Raw genomic sequence first — 19,856 nt, 5'->3', positions numbered from 1 at the left:
GTAAAGCTTGCCTTTAGACAGGGACTTACCTGGGACTAACTCTATGGCACAGTCATAGGGATGATGCAGAGGAAGACTTGACACCTCCTTTAGGTCCAGATACTCTGCGGGCAAGTTTGACAAAACTGCTGCCTTCTCCTGAAAAACAGAACCACTCATGGATTGTGCTTGGTGAGCCAAGGGTGAACTAGGACAATGGGTGCCACAGGGGAGTCCAGAAGGAGGAAGGTAATGGTCTCAGTGTGATTTCCAGATGTGAGGAGAGTTATGGGTCCAGTGGTGAAGGTGATGTTGGGAAGTTCTTGGCCGTTGAGAGCCCTGATGGAGATCTGGTGCAAGAGAGAAGTGATGGGGAGTTTCAACTGTTGTGTGAGAGTGGTGTCCATGAAATTACCCTCAGCTCCGGAGTCCAGAAGGGCTTGACAGGTGTGCGTGTTGTTGGCCCATCTCAGTCTGGATGATGAGGACTTCCTGGCGGAGATCCCATCCGATAGTAGCCTCAAGTTTACTACCGGGCCTGCTCTTTTACTGGGCAGGAGAGTAGAAAATGTCGGGGAACAGACGGTGAGGGCAGCACAGCGGGAGTGGTTAGCTGTTGGATTTGCTGGGTGAGCTCGGACATCTGCATCACCAGCGCTTGGACTGCGCGTCCAGTGTTAACGATGCTCTCCTGCTGTTGATCCATACGGGTGACGAATTCAGATAGTGAGGTTTATGTATCATAGATTATGTGTCATAACAGAACCCAATACAGACTTAAGTCTTTTAGCAAACATAATAGCTTAAATTTTATAATCATTGTTAAGCAGAGAAATTGGATGCCAATTTTAAATTAAAGTGAATTTTTATTAGGTGTTGGAATTAAAGTAATTAAGCCTTGAGTGAGAGTCGGGGGGAGAGCCTCATTCTGTAAATAAGGAATAAATAAGGAGAAAGTTCTTTAGAGAACTGTTTACAGAACTCTGCGTTAAGCCCGTCCCTTCCGAGAGATTTATTGTATTTAAGTTATAAAATTTAGTTACTAACTTCAGATAAGGTCATTTTTACTGTCACAAAGATTTCTGTCATCTCTTGAGATACAGTATACTGGTTAAATAAATACCCCAGTGCTGTTCTTATTTTAGATGGGTATTTCAATATGGTTTTAAATATTGATTTAGATAGGTTTCCCCCTAGAGTTGCTTCTAGAAGTCTAATTATGAATAATTTGCGTTTTTGTGTTGTTGATACTGTGAAGAGAAATATATCCACAGCAGTGAATCTATATGTGGAGCAGCAAGGACCTTTCTGAGCAGTCCTGAATATATTACAGGACTCATTTTTTATTGCTGCCAACAGCCAGTGCCTGTTATATCAAAAATAGTACCATGAAATGTTCTCCAGCCTAATCCTATAGATTCCAAAAACTTCTTTCTTTCCAATTACAGGAAATAACTCCTGCAAGAAAACTACTAATATCTGCATGAGTTGCACAGCAGCCCTGCAGGAATTATAAAATCCTGCACGATTTTTTACTTGTGTTTGCTGGATGTTTCTTTAGGATGTTTCTGGGTCCATTCTAAAACCTATAGAAATTGCCTGCGCATACTGTGAATTTGTCCTGATATAATAATAAATAAATAAATAAAATATTTTTATGACATCATTTTTTAAATCAACCTCACTTTACAGCATTTTTACACAAGTGACTAAAACTTTTCACAGTACTGTAGCTTAGCAGTAAGGTTTCTTCAAGTGTCTTGAAGACATTGCCACTGTTTATCTAGATCTAGTTGGATTTATTATTTAGTTGTTTTTTCATGTAATCCCAGACAGACTGGATGATGGTGAGATCAGATGTCTGTGTGGAGAACTGGCTGCTGTCAGACTCCTTGTGCTATATATATGCTTAATGTAATAAAAAATATAGATGTTGAGTTTAATATTTAAACTTTGATTCAATTTGGTCATGTATTCTATATGTTCATGTATTCAATTTGTTTTAGACGTTCTTGAAAGACACTGAGACTCCTACAGTCCTCCAGGTGGCAGTAACACATCAGTTGTCCGTACAAGAATATAACGGTGAGTGAGAGTCCAGATGATGAATATATTTCAGAATGCACAGAAACAGTTTAGGGTTTATGATTCTTCTAAAACATTTAAGATATACAGAGTTGATTTGTGCAATTTAGTTTTTTTTAAGCATATAATATATTCTTTAATCGCGGCATCACACTCCATCCCAGCAGGTGGCGGAAATGCACCTTAAGCTGGTTTGCCATCCGCCATTAAACACAAACGAAGAAGAAGAGAGTCCAGCTGACTGGAGTGCACCATGGCAACAGATTCAGCTCAAAACTTTAGCTGTCAGCCTTTCAGAAGTAAGTGCTTTGTTTCTTAAATGCGTACGGTAAATTCTCCTTATGGCTGCCTCAAATAAAAACACAACAGAGTGTTAATTTTGACATGAATTTGCATGTATCGACGTATTGTAGTGTCTTATTTAAAAAGTAAACATACTTCGCAGTTAGCGACAGGCGAACTAAAATGTTTCCCACAATATCAGACATTCATCATACCACAAAATTAGACACTGTATGCGTTATGTATATATATTTTTAATTTCATTTAAATTTAAATTAAGTTTCTGGAATAATTTGAACGCACTTTGTTACTCTTTCCTTACCATGAGTATTGTAAGATGCAAGATGCTTGGACATGGAAACGTGTAGCCCATCCTATCACAAGAGGGCACTTACGACCATCTTCTTCGTCAATGATGGGGCCTGATCTGTTTGTATTTGTGTGTTTATCTGGTTTAGAGATTAGATGCACAACTCTCCTGTTGCTGATGGTTTGTTGTACATCAGGAGTAACTGGAAACCAGATCATCCAAGAGGATCATTTAGGCAAGCATAACCATGAACACAATGCAAATGTGTTCCTTGGCTCTAAGGTATCAGCACTATGGTTCTTAGTAACAGTTATTTATCTCGTTTCGGTTGACCAACTAACTATCATTGTTTTTCAGGACAAAGATGAAATACAGAAACTCAGCCCATCTGAGCAGCGAAAGCGACTGGTAGAGATAGTGAAGAAGATTGACACCAACTCTGATAAATACCTTACTCCAGGTCAGCTCTGATTTAAATAACAGCTATATTATCATGTACACATGAGATTTGTCTAAAATACAATTCAGGAGTTTGGGGTCAGTAAGATTGTTTTAATATTTTGAAAAAAGTCTAACGCTCCCCAAGGCTGCATTTTTTGATAAAAAATACAGTGAAAACCGCTATGTTGTGAAATTATTTTACATAGTAAAATTACTGTTTTCTATTTTAATGTATTGTAAACTGTAATTCATTCCTATGATGGCAAAGCTGAATTTTCAGCATCATTACTCCAGTCTTCAGTGTCACGTGATCCTTCAGAAATCACTCTAATATGCTGATTTGCTGCTCAAGAAACATTTCTTATTATTATCAGTGTTGAAAGCAGGGTAATATGTTTGTGGAAACCATGATGCATTTTTCCAAGATTCTTTAATGACTATAAACTATAAACTACAAAGAATATGTTATTTGGAATATAAATATTATGTAACATTGTAAACGTCTTTAATGTCTTTAATGTGTCCTTGCTGAATAAAAGTGTTTATTTCTTTGTAAAAAATAATACTGACCCCAAACTTTTGAACTCTAGTCATTGCTAGAATTAAAATACATTATCTGTTGCTTCTAGAGGAAATCACATTATGGATACAGAGGGTGTACAGGAGATATGCACTGGAGGATGCTGAGGAACGCTTCCCTGAGTTTGACTCCAACAATGATGGTCTGGTATCTTGGGACGAATACAATATGGTCTTGCATGGTCATACTGTGGAAGTTGATGTAGATGCTGTTCTTGATGACCCCGAGGATGAGTCTCTCAGATTTGTATGATGCATACTTTATTATTAACATTTCATATTGTGGAACAGCAAAGAAAGGTCTTGCGTGATTGAAAACGAAATAGTTTTATCCACTCACAGCTCCATGCAAAGGAAAAAAGACGTTTTGACTTTGCCGATATGGATGGCTCAGCTGGCCTGAACTTAACTGAGTTCCTTGCATTTACTCATCCGTCTGAGGTGGATCACATGGCTGTAAGTATAAAAGGAGGCTGCAATAAATTATAAATGTGATTAGAGATTAAACATTCATGTTAGCTATGCGCTTTGTGCTTCTAGGATTTTGCCATTGAAGACGTGCTTTCTGAATATGACTTGGATAAAGATGGATTCATCAGCTTGAGTGAATTCATTGGAGATCTCAGAGCAAATGGTATAACTACGTTTGGATTAATAACAATATATTTTGTCAATACATCAGTGATTATTTAAAAAGAAAATTCCAGCAACCAATAAATGGCTGAAATTACATTTCTACACTATATTGTCTGAATAATGACAATCACTCATTTTAAATAGTTGGCGATATATTAAATAGTTGGTCATATTTTAATGCCCAGTATGAAAAATTAATGTTAATTTTGAGGTTTGCTAAACATAACATTTAACAGTTTTATTAAATTATTTGCATTTTTGTAGAATTTAATAGGGGAAATAAATATATACAATTAACTAGTGACCAATACTGATGCATTCAGAAATCTCTAATAGCAGGCCATAAGCAAAATGGTGCCAATATATCGTGCGTCCTCATGTCATTCAGTTTGGCTATACAGATTTATGAGAGATGTTAGAATCTAGATTTTCCAGGAGAGTGGTAAATTATTATCAGAAACATAAGTTTGCTTGTCTGTATTTAAGAGCAGGAAGAGCCCTTGCAGTGGGAGGTTGAGGAAACGGTGCGTTTTAAAGATCTCTATGACCAGGATAAGGATGGTAAACTCAACAGAGATGAACAGCTCCGCTGGGTCGCTCCCAACACCTATGGTTCAGCACGAGAAGAAGTCAGTCAATGTGCCGTTCATCCTCTAATATGTTCTTTACATCTTTAACAAGTTGTTCTAAATATTTGTGTTTACTTGAATGTTGAACAGGCTATTCATCTGATCAAGGAAATGGACCAAGATGGTGACGGAAGGCTCTCGGAGACGGAGATTTTAAAAAACCAAGACACTTTCATGAACAGTGAAGTGACCGATTACGGCAGACAGCTTCATGTGCCACATGATGAATTGTAATAGTTGAAAACTGTTATAAATGGTTCTTAAGTTACCACAAAGAAAAAATACTATTTTTTTTTTTACAAATTAATTTTTATTAGATGACATGTAATTGGTACACTAATATCACACAGCCCATGCATCTTGATTTGCAAATACAGTTTACCATAAAAATAATGTAATGATGCAGAGTTCAAAAATATAAATAAAATGTTCCATCATGTACAGTCCCCCCCCCCTCCCCCCCCACAAGGAAGCAAAGGCATATATTCAGTTTTAATGCACATATGGAAATAACATAAGCAGTCAAATCTTGTTTTGACAATAAAGTAATCAAAATGTATAATTTAACTTACAGTCTGCAAAGGAGTGGAAAAATGTGTTCAAATACTCAAAAACAAAATTTCATAATACAAGCTTATAGATAAATAAGCTTTTTTCCATAAAATCTGTTTGGATGTGGTAAAACTCATAAACTGGCCATAACTGTATCTTTGAAATAACAATTAGGCGTAAAAATACCTTCATACATGTAAAAAATCGGCTGAGAACTGAACAAACGGTAGTAACCTGGCTCAGAGGAAGATAGGATTCATGTTTAATGGCAGTTTTTCTTGTGATTAAAGGATAACACAAGACTACTTCACCTTGTCAAATTTCACAAATGGTTGTTGAAAGCAAAAATGCTATGTAAAGCATATATTTTATGAGGAAGAGTGACATGCTAGAGCAAAACAGGCGCAATTTTTTAAATCAGCATCCCAAAATTAGTAAGAAACAAGTAGGTTTGGGTTTCATTCAGCAAATATAATTCAGTGAAATAGACTTGAGCTATTGTGACATTGCCTTTTGTCTGAACTAAGCTGTATAAGACGCACTTTTCTTTTGCTCCTCTATATAAAATCAGTAGTTATCACTTTCAATTGCTGTGCTATTGCTTGGAGTCAATAGATAGTCAAATCAATAGGTCTGTATCTTGATTTAACTGCTACTGCTTCGCTTTTTCTGAAGATATGAAGTAACAACTTATCTGATCTCTGCTTAGATTCCTATGGCTTTCTTTGCTCAAAACCTCTTCGACACCTAAAGACTGACTCTTTATATTTTACAAAAGCCCACTGTTTGAGATTTTCCATCCTATCTAGTATTCAAATGTATGCGTACTATCTGTTGGGCAGGCTCTCTGTGGTCAATGGGGGGAGAGCTTCCTTATCTCAGTCAAACCTGAGCACCACGGACGTTCTGTGAAACAGTGGTTTCCTGCGTATGGTATTGTCAGTTCTTGCTTTCTTTTTTCTTCATTACGATTTCGTTTCCTTCTGTGTGCTTGCGACATTCCTAAACAGCAGTTGAAATGACACCGCTACAATTCAAAGATTCTTTTTGGGTGAGTAAACGGGTTGAGCTACTTTGACATTAGATTGAGCGTTGTTGTCTGTTAGGGCTGACGTGCCTGAGGTTAACAGGATTGCATATGATTGACAGCACAGATTATTAAAGTCTAACTTCCAATAATACACCAGCATCACATTGCCGTGCGCTTTAAAAGAACAGAAAGTAAGGAATTGGACCACTTAGTAAATCTGAAGTATTTTTTGTGCACTGTCATTCTCGTCCATTTGTATCACGAATAAGAAATTATGCTATAATCTGCAATTGTTCACGTTTTTTTTATTTGATGCTCTTTAGTTCAATGTTGGTTTAGATTTGTACTGACAATAAGGGACTGAGATAGAAATCATTGAAATGATTTAATGAAACATTAAGGGTCTCTCAAACTAAGAATGATTTTTAAGAATATGATTTTTTGTGGCTGCCTTTAAAAAATACTTCTCTTTGGGGGTTTAGTGTTTATATTTATACATCCTGATATTGTGTCATGGAGATGATCTGTTGGCTTCCTGTTGAGCGTTTGACTGTGTGCCCGCTCTACCCTCTTTTTTAGCTTTGATCTTGAGTTGTCAGAGCATCTATCTACAAAGCAACTTCTGGGTTGATTTGCCTATCAAACCATGCTAGTGCATGTAAAATATATGCTTTAGTTGTGTAAAAAAAAGAAATAGTACTACTGTTTCCTTTCTGATGCAAAGGTAAAATGAAGTAAATATAAATGAGGGATCTGTTTTCCGTAGCATTACATGTTAATATTATGAATATTCCATTCATATATGTTTATATTCCGTAGCGTTCCATGTAAATGGTCACAGTAAATGATTAAACTGTTTAACCAACTCAGTCTGGTACCATTTTTTTTTTTTTTTTTTTTTGCATAGACTCCAACTTAGTCAAATAAGCCCTAATTTTGATGAATACAGTGCTACAAGTAGAAAGAAATTCCCATGGATTCAGGATTAAAACAGAGATGCACAGCCTCACATGCTAGAAATACTACAGAGAGAGAGTATATCGAAACGGAATCGCTTTTGCTCTTTTTCAAAATGATTATGTTATAATAAACAACCCTGTTAGGGTTTATGTTACTGGAGAAATATAATTTAATCCTCTGGTTCCAGGGCACAGATTTCACCAGTAACGCTGGGTACGAGACTCTTATCCAGAAGCTATGTGATGGGCGGCGGGCTTGCAAGGATGTGGAGGAGCTCTTAAAAATGAGGTAACAACTGAAAATTATTTCTACAAGAAACACTGTTTAGCATTGGTTAAAAATATTGCGCTGTATGTTCCTGTGACTAATTGGTAGAGCGTTGTGTTAGCAGTGCAAAAGGTCATGGGTTAAGTTCCCATAGAACACACATACTGGTAACAAAAAAGTGTATAGCTTGAATACACAAGTCACTTTGGATAAAAGTGTTTGCTAAATGCATTAATGTATTGGATAAGATAACAATGCCGTTTTCGACTCCTAGAGCGATGGCAGAGGAAAGGTACGGCAAGGAATTAATTACTATTGTACGCAAGACAGGAGGGCAAAGTGAAATTGGGTAAGAAAATATTGTATGTATTATTAAATATATTCATTCGGCTTGAGGTTTTAATACTTTGCATACAAATAAAGGTTTATGACCATATCAAATTTGGTTTTATTATTATTGCTTTGGTCTTGTAGCACTTTGAAGGCATCGTTTGACCAGCTAAAAGCCCGTAAGTAACACTTCAAATCATAATTTGTTGATGAGCTTCATTTGCCAAGTGTCACATGGAATACAATTTTTTTTTTAAAAATAAACTCCACCAGTTACATCTGCTAACTAACCCCATACCTTCAAGATAGCTGATGGATATGCTGTTTTCTCACCTAGAAATGGAGAACATTGGAAATTTGCACATTCAGCTCTCTGGGATGTTACGAGAAGAGGCGAAACGAATGGAGCAGTTCAGAGAGCGACAAAAGGAGCAGCGGAAAAAGGTGAAATGGCGTGTGATGCTCTAACTCATCTAAATTTGCAGTACCACAAACCACATGCTCATTGGTTATTCTTTGTCAAGTACTGTACTGTATGTCTCCAAACCAAGATGCTTCTCGATACACTGTGAGAAAAAAAAGCTAAAGGCTTCTTTGGACCTTAGCCCTAAATGGTATATTAGTATCTTCAAGTTATATTAGTAGGCTACTTTAAACTTACATAATAGTTTGCATATTAGTACCTTTTACACTTTTGACACATATGCACCCATGCTTATTTAAAAAAAAGGTGTACAAGACTTGAAAAGTGTTCACTTTTTGCAGTTTGAAGGGGTCATGGAAAAGGTTCAGAAGATCAAAGTGTCATTATATAAGAAAACCATGGAGGTAAGTCTAATTTTTTTATTGGCATCAGTCACTTCAGTTTTGTAGGCTACTCGGTTCATCCTGTATTTGCCTAATAGAGACTGAAAGCAGAATATCAGGAAGAGGAAAGATGAAATGAGAGTGATTTAAATCATCAGTGCATACGCTAACCTCTGCAGCGAATGTGCAGGCCGGGGAGGGGGATGGGACTTTGAGATGTTGTAACTGCCATCTCAGGAAGTCTCACTTCTCTACTAGAAGTATATTTCTTTCTAGCCCGCAAACTTCTTTTCACTCCGACTGACATGGGCTCTGTTTTCTCAATCTTAGGTTTTCTCTCTTCCTCATATATAGTGTCAAGAAATTATGTGTCTTTTTACAAATTCAGGAAGCAAAGGCACACACTCCTGAGGCGAGTTGACATTTAAAGACGAAGTTGCTTAGTATTATCGTAAACATTCTGATTTGATTAACAAAAGCATGAAAGGGAATCCGATTGGTTCAGTCAGGAACTGTGAAGGTATTTGTGTGATTTGTGGTGAGATGAGGGTTATGATCATGACTAAATTACAGGAAGTTAGTCCAAACCTCAGCACGCATTGTTAATGAGCTACCAGAAGAACACTAGGTTGTTAATGGGACGGTCCCTGTAGTGAAATATATTTTAAATAAGAAAGTATTATAGTAAATGTAATGAAAATTAAAGTGAAGTTCATTGTTTATAACATAGACTTTCTACGGGGTAGACAGTTAATTTTTCTCAAGCAAAGATTAGAAAGCTGTTAAAGTGGTTGGGTTTCACCACCCATGTTCTTGGATGCTGATTCATTTGAATGCATTAATTTGGATTGCATTTGAATATGTTTATCTTTGGGTGAGCGAGTCAAAAAGTAATAATTTTCAGGTAGATTAGATTAAGGTCGATTTAATCACACTTTTCTTTGGTGGTTTTTCATGATTTCATGAAGAGTGCAAACTAAGGTTAGAATCAAGTTTAAAGATGACGGTGTCAGGCGGTATGTGGTTTTAGGAAATGTGACAAAAAGTATTTTAATAAACATAAACCACTTTGACCATTACAATATAACAAGGGAGAACAGACCGGGCTCGAACTCAAATAGGGCAGATAACGAAGGGTAGACAGGTGATCTAAATGAATGAAGATTAACTATTGAGAACAGGAAATAAGCAAATGAGGACAGACAGGAACTAAACTGAAACCAACACATGACGGAGGGAAGTTTCCTTCATATTAATTAAAATTTTAGTAAACATTTGTTAGTGATTTATGGCTCATTTGACCATCACTCACTTCTTGAGCACTGGCATAACCCTGTATCTTCCTGCATTTCCCAGTCTAAAAGGATGTATGAACAGAGGTGTAAAGAGGCGGATGAAGCTGAACTGGCTGCTGAAAAGCTCAACAGTACACCCACTGTAACCCCTAAACAATCTGAAAAGGTAAAATGTGGATTATTATGGGTGGAATTTGTGTGGTTGTGTTAAAAAATGTATTGCATACAACATACACTACCGTTCAAGGTCTGTTTGGGGTCAGTGAGTTTATATATTTATATTTTTATTTTTATTTTAAATAAATACTTTTATTTAGCAAGGATGCATTGAATTGATCAAATATGAACACAGAAGCACAATGTAACAAAATCTATATTTCAAATAAAGCATATTTTGCTGTTCTGAACTTTCTAAGAAAGAATATTCAAAGAATATTGAAAAACAGAAAAACTGTGCAGTTAAAAAAAATCAGAAAAATTGCTAAAAATGTAGCTTTGCATCACAAGAATAAACTATATTTTAAACTAGAAGGTTTCGAGGCAAACTTTAAGTTGGCTTGAAAAAGCCTAGCCAGAAAGTTTGAAATAGTTTTAAAAGCTTGAAGTTTTAGGGTTTTCATTTTTAACTAATTTGAAGCAGAAAAATAGATAGATAAATAGATAAGAAAATATAAACTAGCGTGTTGCTGCTACATTTCTTAATTGGTTTCAGTCATACCTGTCTGACAGAAAGTTTTAAGTGAAGTTGGGTAATTTTACCTCTTCCCCTCTAGAGAAGACTCTATCTTATCCTCTTCTCTATTTTCTCTCTATATGCTACCTCTGGGCTCTATTTTTAGGAAACATGGTGTCTCATTTCTATGCAGACTATACTCAAATCCATCTACCAATCAAAAGAAACCATTCCGAAGCAATTACCTCTCTTCAGCAATGCTTAGAAGAGGTTAAAGCATGACTCACCCAAAAATGAAGACATCTTCCTCTTCCTAAATGAAGACAAGACGGAAGTAGTTGTTTTTGTTTTTAATGAGAATTCTCAGTATATATGCCCTAATTTGGACAGTTTATCTGATTTTAGATCTTCACAGGTGTGGAACCTAGGTGTTCTTGTCAACTTGTCAACTTTTTCTGTGGTTTAAAATCAGGAATTTTCTTACTCCCAAAACTCTAGAAATGGCTTATGGCGTTTGTTACATCTTGGCTAGATGATTAACAAGTGACTAGCATGTCATTAGCATGTTTCTAACATGTTGTTATCATGATTATCAAGTGACTAGGATGTCACTAGCATGTTGTTAGAATGATTAGCAAGTGACTAGTATGTTGGTAGCATGACTACCAAGTTACTAGCATGTCATTAGCATGATAAAAAAGTTACTAGCATGTCGCTAGCATGTTTCCAGCATGATTAGCAAGTGACTAGCATGTTGCTATCATGATTAACAAGTGGCATGTCATTAACATGTTTCTAGCATGTTTTTAGCATGATTAACAAGTGACTAGCATGTCGTTTTCATGTTGCTAACATGATTAGTAAGTTATTAGAATGTTGCTAGCATGATTAACAAGTAACTGACATGTTGTTAGCATGATTAGCAAGTGACTAGCATGTTGCAAGTTTCCAACATTATTAGCAAGTTACTAGAATGCCGATAGCATGTTTCCAGAATGGTTAGCAAGTGACTAGCATATTTTAGCATGATTAACAAGTAACTAGCATGTTGTTTATATGTTTCTAGCATGTTGCTTACATGATTAGTATGTTACTAGCATGTTGCTAGCATGATACTTACATGTTAATAATAGTAACTTGCATGTTAATAATAGCAAATTACTAGAATTTTGCTAGCATGGCTACCAAGTTGTGAGCATGTCATAAGAATGATAAAAAATTACTAGCATGCTGCTAGCATGTTTCCAGCATGATTACCAAGTGATTAGCATGTTGTTAGCAGGATTAACTAGGGACTAGCATGTTGTAAACATTTTGTTAACATGATTACAAGTGATTACAATGTTGTTAGCATGTTATTAACATGATTAAACAGGGACTAGCATGTCGTTAACAAGTTTCTAACATGTTGCTAACATTATTAACAAGTGACTAGCATGTTGTTAGCATTTTGTTAACATGATTACAAGTGATTAGAATGTCGTTAACATGTTATTAACATGATTAACAAGTGACTATCATGTTTTATCATGGTTAACAAGTGACTAGTATGTTGTTAGCATAAGTGACTAGCATGTTGCCATATGATTAGCAAATGACTAGAATTTTGTTGGTATGATTTAAAAAGTAACTAGCATTTTGTTTGTTTCTAGCAGGTTGCTAACATGATTAGTAAGTTACTAGCATGTTGCTAGCATTATTAGCAAGTAACTGACATGTTGTTAGGATTATTAGCAAGTGATTAGCATGTTGCTAGCATGACTACCAAAGTGACTAGCATGTCATTAGCATTATTAGCATGTAACTAGCATGTCGCTAGCATATTTTTAAGCATGATCAGCAAAAGACTAGCATGTTGCTAGCATGATTAGCAAGTTACTAGCATGTTGTGGGCATGTTTCTATGTTAATCCAGCTAAAACCAGTTGATTCAGTAAAAAAAAAAAAAAAAAGCTAAGACCATCGTGACCACCTGATAAAACAGTGGCCAAAAACCTGCTGGGAGACCAGCCAAAGCAACCAATCAACTTAGGCTGGTTTCAGATGTATTTCCAGAAGGGAGTTTTTTTAAGATTTGCTATGGCAGTAGACAGGATAAATACATCATGAGTCTAATTGTATAAAAGTATTCACCCCCTCAATGAATGTCTATGGGATTTTAGGTGGTTTAGATAGTTTGGTGGTTCTAGCTTTAAAAGTCTAGGAGGAGATATATTTTTCAAACCAATTTATATATATGAAAAATGTAAACCTTAAAATTGAAATAATATTTCACAAAATTACTGTCTTTAGCAATTTTTTAAAATTTGCAGCCTTGGTGAGTCTAAGAGACTTTATAAAAAAAAAAAAAAACAATAATGACCCCCAAATTGTGAACGGTAGTATGATTCTACTTAATTTATGATTTTTATTTTCATTTGAAATTTTGGTAAAAATGCTACTGATCTAGTTTGATGCCATGTCTTTTTTAATTAACAGTTTAACTGGGGTCATTCCGTGTTAACTCATGCCTGCCTAAAAAAATATATTTTAATTTTGAAGAAGTACATAAATGTTGTTGTTCTCTCGTTGGTCTGATTGCTTCTATTGTTCTCATTTGTAAGTCGCATTGGATAAAAGCACCTGCAAAATGATTAAATGTAAAAATAATTAAAGTAGAATGCAAAAATATGATATGTCATGGATGAATATTTACTGAGTTGTCCACTGGTTTGTAGAGGAGAGGGTCAAAGAGCCAAAATTCACCCGAGATCCAGAGCCAGATTACGAGAAGCAGAAATGGTCAAGTTTCAGCTCTGGAATTGAACCATATAGGGCCTTAAAAAATAAAGGGGTCGTTAAGTGTTGTTTTTCTAGGCTAGATTGTGTTTATGGGGTGCAGAACAGATTTTTACATGCACCTAGTTTTCTCTTCCTCTTCTCTAAAGCAGCACAGCATGGCCTCGCCCCCTTTGCTGCCTTTTCCCGAGGGCAGGGTTGATCTGGGTTTGTGATGTCACCAACCCAGGAAGTTAACTTGTTGTAGTCCCTACCAGCCTTTTTTTGTAGACCTTAAGCTGCCAGAATTTTAAAAGACAATATCTCCGTTTGCATTGAACTTTCAGCTTCATAACTTTGCAGATGTTGTTTATGCTCAAACCACCCCTTTAAAATATCAAAAAGAAAAGTTTGATATTAACAGAAATCTAAAAGGATATTAAGATGTCTCTAAGATTTTTGAGTTACACTAATGCAGACTTTGAGAATTTTTTTTTTTTTAAGACCTACCAATCTCTTTGTTAAAATAAATGGATGATTATGTTGCCAGCTTTCTATGGTCATTTTTACCCCTCTGTTATTTTGTAAATCTTAGACAAAAATTGTCCACTACAAAATACTGGATTACTTTGTAAATATTCATCCATGACATTTAATATTTTGTCTTTCATCACTATTTAGATTCTTCTTGCTTCAGGAAAAATCATTTTCAAGGTTAAAACATTGAGCGAGGTTTCTGAGATTTGGTTGATTTGACCTGGAATGAGCCACAGATTTGAGATCACAGATGTATTTCAGTCTATTTTGTGCTCTATGTCACAACAGACACAAAACAAAGCAAAACAGTGCAGGGATGCAGCAACGGATGCAGGTGAGAATAAAAAAAATGCTTTGTTTTCACACTTCTTGGTTGCAATGCAAAGATTTGCTAACAGTACATCCAAACCAAAAAAGAAAAGAGAAAAACAACAGTGATGTTGGTAAGGATGAGGATGCACAATTCAAATAGTTCCAAACAAGATACTAAATGCTGCGAATGCTACAAGGCTGATGTTTGTTCCCGTGTCACAGAGAAACAGTACATGTCAAACATAGAGCAGCTGGATAAGATTCGTCAGGAATGGGAGATCACGCATGAGTGCACATGTGAGGTATAAAAACACTCAACTATCTGTTAGCTGGCCTTCACAAATAGCTCTATCATTCTGCTGAAGCTGTGAATCACATAGAAAACACTAAAAATGAACTTCCCTATTCTCGGTCTTACCCACTATGTCCCACAAACCACATACACTAAAATCAACTCTAAAAGAAACCACAATTTTTTAGTTTTTTTCCACAAGAACATCCATAACATAAATTCTGATCATCCTATGTGTCACTAACAGTATGACAAAGACTTGACCTAATCCCCATTTACTGTATTTAATGCCTTGTATGGTGAGTGAGCTCAGCCTGTGTCATTCTGCTGACTTCCTTGTGTGTTTGTCCATCATTAAGCATTAATAATTATTTTCTGAATTCTGTGAATTTCCAGGTTTTCCAGCAGCAGGAAGATGACCGCATTAATATTTTGAGAAACGCTATTTGGGTCCACTGTAATCACTTTTCCATGCAATGTGTCAAAGATGATGAGGTCAGTATTACTTCATGAAGCTTTTTATACATAACACTGATAATAGTTACAGCATATAACATTACATCGAGTGTAAATAAGGAAATTCTGCATTTTTTAAAAGGCAGAACCATTTTTTTTTTATTTTGTTTTTGCTGTCTTAACATGTCATCTTTCAGAATAGTGAAACAAATTTTTTTTCACATTTAACACGTTTAAGTGTTTATTTTATGATGTTTTATCTATTAGCATCTGTAGATTTCAGTCTACAAAATATATTCATAAAGGCTGTTTGATATAAAAAAATTTGCCAGAAATAATGATTAGCTCCAAACTTTCTAGTTTTATATATTTTTTATATACATATTATGTATATAATAAATTTAATTATAAATATTTTATATATAAAAAATTATTATAAACGTCATTTCAGCGAGCAACATTTGCTTATTTTTATTTAGTGTAACTTGGACTAAAATAACTAAAAGTATACCTGAAATAATAATAGACCTAGACACACACACACACACACACACACACACACACACACACACACACACACACATATATATATATATATATATATATATATATATATAAAAACAACTATACCTAAACGACTTTAACTAAATATGAAAACGGAATATATACAATAAACACTGCAAATAAACTATAATAGTATACTATAATATAATATTTAACTATATTAGTATTTCAATTATACTAAAATAACACTGATCTATATTTTGAAGATTTTTACATTAGATTTTTAATTGTCCTGATTAAAAAGAAAATTCCTAAAAAGATGTTAAGATGCATTTTTCTATTCAAAATATTCAACATTAAAACCTTTTACTCTAATGTATGTCAACAAGAATTTTGAACCTGTTCTGGAAATGCAATGCAAATGAGAGCCTAATTTGCATATTAAAACACCATTTTTAGAGAAGTTGTAATACAAATAAATGTTCTTAATTTACTTTGATGAATCAGATGGGGAAGTGTGATGACATGATTTATTTACTTTATTTAACTGTGGCATCTCAACTTACATTTATATTCGTGCATTTAGCAGAAACTTTTATCCAAAGCGACTGCATTCAGGCTATACATTTTTATTGTATTTTTTATACCAGTACGTTTTGTGGAAATTTACATGTTGGTGTTAACTGTGAAAAAAACACTTGCCATATTCTGAAATGAGTGCTTATTTTTATGCAGTGTTATGATGAGGTGAGGAGTGTGCTAGAGCTGTGTGACATCACGGAAGACATCAACAGTTTCATCAAGACGAAAAGCACTGGCACCACTCCAGCAGGTCGGTGCTTTTCATAAGACACTTTAATTTGTCAAAAATCACAAATTGGCGTCATGAGGTGGTGTAGTTCAATAACCATATCATGTGATGATGATGAGGATGTCGTTCGAGAAACGTGCTGCTGTGTCTTAAACTTTCTGTCTGTGTCCGCAGCGCCCATTGTGTTTGAAAACTATTATGAAAGAGAGCCAACAACAGACAGCAATGGCATCGCACGCTTTGGAGGAGGTGTGATAAAGAGGTGTGTTTTCCACTGCTGGGTTTGTTTGTTCATCTATAAAACTGTTCAATATTTGCCATGCTGACAAAACAGTAAGCCATACTGCTATTTTTTAAACATGCGTTCCATCAGAGATACTGGTGCATTAGTCTTAAAGCTGCTAGCAGAGATGTGTCACACAAACAGACGTGCAGGCTGAGCTGTGATACACTAGTGAGAAAACCAGTTGTTTAATGGCTTAGTGGTTATCAGTGAATACATTATCTGATCTCTCCTTTATCTAGAAAACATTTCTTATCAAGATGACTTGTGACCTCGCGTTAAATGTCTAAAATGTCTTTTAATGCAGTTTTTTCCCACGTTTTATGCAGTAATTTATTTCCGTTTTGAAAGGTTTTCAAATCTCTTGCAAGGCAATCATGCCGTTGGCTCCAGGACTAATATCAATGAATGTGTTCAGCCGTCCGCACCTCCATCAGGTACCTGTTACAATAATGAACAATTTTCACTCGCATCTCTCATTTTCAAAATTGCACATTGAAATTTGTAATTCTAGCCATCTTACAGTTGGCTCCATTGTTTTAGTTGCACAATTTATGTTATATATGCCACCACCAGAGGGCACTTCAGCCCACTCTTAAACTTTTTTTTATTTTCATATATTTTTATATTGCCAAAAAAAAAACTAATTCAATATGTATATAAATATTTTCTCTAGTGTAACCACTTAAAAATAACAAAAACGTATTTGAGTACTAGTGTTATTTGAAAATCATTTATATACTATTAAAGTATGTATATATTTTTTTTATAAGTTCTTATTTTCATATTTTCAGTTTTCCATCATTTTTGTTTTTGTAATGTTATTATCTGCTTTTTTTAAATTAGTTTTTATATTTTTTTATATTTGGTAACATTTTACAATAAGCTCCCTTTAAATGTGTTGAAATGAATGGCGCAATTAATTTCTTACAGTATCTTAATAAAAACAACTGTTTATTGTTAGATCATGTCAGCTCAGGTCCAGTATTAACATATACAGTTTTAAAATGATGAAATAGTAAATGTCAAAATTAAGATTACAAAAAAAAAATATATATATATTTTTTTTTAAGAGCTTTTTTTTTTATTTTTTTTTAGTCATTTTATTTTTATTTCACATTTTTTAAGTTTAGGTTTAGATGAATATATATAGAATATATATATATATATATATATATAGATATTATATATATATATATATATATATATATAGAATATATATTAGTGCTGACAAATGATTCATTGTTATTTAAGTGACGTGACATTCAGCCAAGTATGGTGTCCCATACTCAGAATTCATGTTCTGCATTTAACCCATCCAAAGTGCACACACACAGAGCAGTGAACACACACACACTGTGAACACACACCCGGAGCAGTGGGCAGACATTTACGATGCAGTGCCCGGGGAGCAGTTGGGGGTTCGGTGCCCTGCTCAAGGGCACCTCAGTCGTGGTATTGTCGACCTGAGACTAGAAACCACAACCCTAGGGTAGGAGTCATGGTCTCTAACCACTAGGCCACGACTTCCCCACAAATCCATCCAATTGCATCCCAAAAATTTTTTTTACATATTATATGTGTTCTGTGTATATTTATTATCTATATATAAATAAACACATACAGTATATATTTTGAAAGTATTTCCATGTATATATTTACATGAATATAATTTATATTATATAAAAATATTTATTATATAAGTATTTTGTGTATAAAAGTAACATATTTTTATTAATTATATATGTGCATGTGTGTGTAAACAAAATTATTTTTGCGATTAATAATTTGACAGCAATAATATATATTATACAGTATATATTATATCACTGGTCTATTTTCTTTTTTGCTTTTTTCAGTGGACACTGCAGATGGAGTGTATGCCTCCATTCCTGGATTTCCACAGGCGACTTCAGACAGCGCTGGCTCTCAAAGCGACACATTCCAGGCTCAGTATGACTATGTGGCTCAGGTACAACAGTTTTATTAAATCCAAACCCCCCAAAAAACCTGAAAATGATCAAAATGACTTAACATGAGAATACTTAGAATATGCATTCACTATGGACTATAACTTTAAAGATGCACATACAGAATATTTTAAAGGCCACATTTCTAACTATATTTTTAAGAAAGTTTGCCACCAAAGTACAAGTCCGTATTAACATTTCTATGTTTATTCAAAAATGTTTATGCAAAAATGTGTGTGCAGGGCGCTGATGAGCTCTCCATCTCTGCGGGGGAAGTGCTGCTCGTGGTGGAACAGGGAGGAGACGGCTGGTGGACGGTGGACAGAGATGGCCAGACCGGGCTGGTGCCAGGCTCCTACTTGGCCAAGATATGAATTAAGAGTCCAGCACAAACTTCCTTAAACACACCCTCTAATAACGGAGTTATTAAGGGCACTCCCTACAAAAGATTAGTTTGCTTAAATGCATTTAAGCAGTAGCACATCCATCCTGAAAATCTGTATGGAACGTAGTAAATGAATCAAAACGGGTTAATATGTATATTGAAAACTGTTAATTATACATGATTATCACAATAGAGATTTATATTTATTAAAAACATTTATTTATTATGAATGAAAAACTTATGAATGTATAACAGACGATGAGTAGCCACTACGGACTTGCCAGGATTTAGTTTACTCGATGTCAATGCACAGCCTAAACAGATTTGAGTGTACATAGATATTTAAACAGAGTACAAAATGTAATCTCTATTTACTTTTTGGAATGTTAATCAGTGTAAATATTATAGCATCTAGAATAGAGCCTTAAGTTCAGCATTCTGCATTTATCACTTGTGTTGCATAGAATAAAAGCTGTGTAATGATCATTGCATCATGTTGCCGTTGACTGAATGTAAGTTGGATAATGGTTTGAACACTGGTTGTTTTTCAAGAGCGCTGGAAGGCGGTTGGTTAAGAGAAACTAACCTGGGACAACCATTTTAAAGTTTAACCACAATGACCTTCTTTGTCTTTGTCTTCATGTTTCAAGTTTCCAAAAGGCCAAGGACCAATCCATAAACTTCCTCATGCGTTT

The 19,856-nt window shown here is 34.9% G+C and overlaps 2 protein-coding genes across 5 annotated transcripts in view; both read left to right on the top strand.

Annotated features, from left to right (window-relative positions):
- The window catches only part of LOC113061638 (reticulocalbin-2-like), a 19,897-nt gene extending 12,684 nt beyond the window's left edge, over window positions 1-7,213 (top strand). Inside the window, exons 4-12 of one of the 3 annotated variants that reach the window (XM_026230931.1) lie at window positions 1,986-2,064; window positions 2,232-2,363; window positions 2,805-2,938; window positions 3,014-3,116; window positions 3,727-3,923; window positions 4,019-4,132; window positions 4,217-4,310; window positions 4,799-4,941; window positions 5,032-7,213. In XM_026230931.1, the coding sequence (XP_026086716.1) occupies window positions 2,318-2,363; window positions 2,805-2,938; window positions 3,014-3,116; window positions 3,727-3,923; window positions 4,019-4,132; window positions 4,217-4,310; window positions 4,799-4,941; window positions 5,032-5,175 (975 nt within the window). In that variant the 5' untranslated portion in view covers window positions 1,986-2,064; window positions 2,232-2,317 and the 3' untranslated portion in view covers window positions 5,176-7,213. Of the gene's footprint in view, window positions 1-1,985; window positions 2,065-2,228; window positions 2,364-2,804; window positions 2,939-3,013; window positions 3,117-3,726; window positions 3,924-4,018; window positions 4,133-4,216; window positions 4,311-4,798; window positions 4,942-5,031 lie in introns of those variants that run through there. The other 2 variants (XR_003278402.1, XR_003278403.1) reach the window with 2 other exon arrangements.
- Window positions 5,179-19,856, top strand: LOC113061639 (proline-serine-threonine phosphatase-interacting protein 1-like). 2 transcript variants are annotated; one of them, XM_026230934.1, is made up of 15 exons: window positions 6,424-6,544; window positions 7,671-7,771; window positions 8,025-8,099; window positions 8,225-8,259; window positions 8,418-8,524; window positions 8,846-8,908; window positions 10,244-10,348; window positions 14,437-14,482; window positions 14,683-14,762; window positions 15,149-15,247; window positions 16,448-16,544; window positions 16,698-16,785; window positions 17,158-17,243; window positions 18,666-18,778; window positions 19,019-19,856. In XM_026230934.1, exons 1-15 carry the CDS (start codon window positions 6,512-6,514, stop codon window positions 19,148-19,150), a joined length of 1,260 nt encoding a protein of 419 aa, XP_026086719.1. In that variant the 5' UTR covers window positions 6,424-6,511; the 3' UTR covers window positions 19,151-19,856. The 2 variants fall into 2 exon arrangements, with proteins under 2 accessions (XP_026086717.1, XP_026086719.1); XM_026230932.1 differs by having other exon boundaries at window positions 5,179-7,771.

The sequence above is a fragment of the Carassius auratus genome, chromosome 43 (genome assembly GCF_003368295.1).
Source record: "Carassius auratus strain Wakin chromosome 43, ASM336829v1, whole genome shotgun sequence".
Lineage (NCBI taxonomy): Eukaryota > Metazoa > Chordata > Actinopteri > Cypriniformes > Cyprinidae > Carassius > Carassius auratus.
This window is presented reverse-complemented; position numbering and strand designations above follow the sequence as displayed.

Bases quoted from the DNA above. Each gene is read 5' to 3' on its own strand.
- LOC113061639 (XM_026230932.1), top strand. From the start codon at position 7,632: ATGTTACTGGAGAAATATAATTTAATCCTCTGGTTCCAGGGCACAGAT. The intron at 8,100-8,224 runs GTAAGAAAATAT...TTGGTCTTGTAG, and splicing joins GGAGGGCAAAGTGAAATTGG to CACTTTGAAGGCATCGTTTG. The intron at 14,483-14,682 runs GTGAGAATAAAA...CCCGTGTCACAG, and splicing joins GGATGCAGCAACGGATGCAG to AGAAACAGTACATGTCAAAC.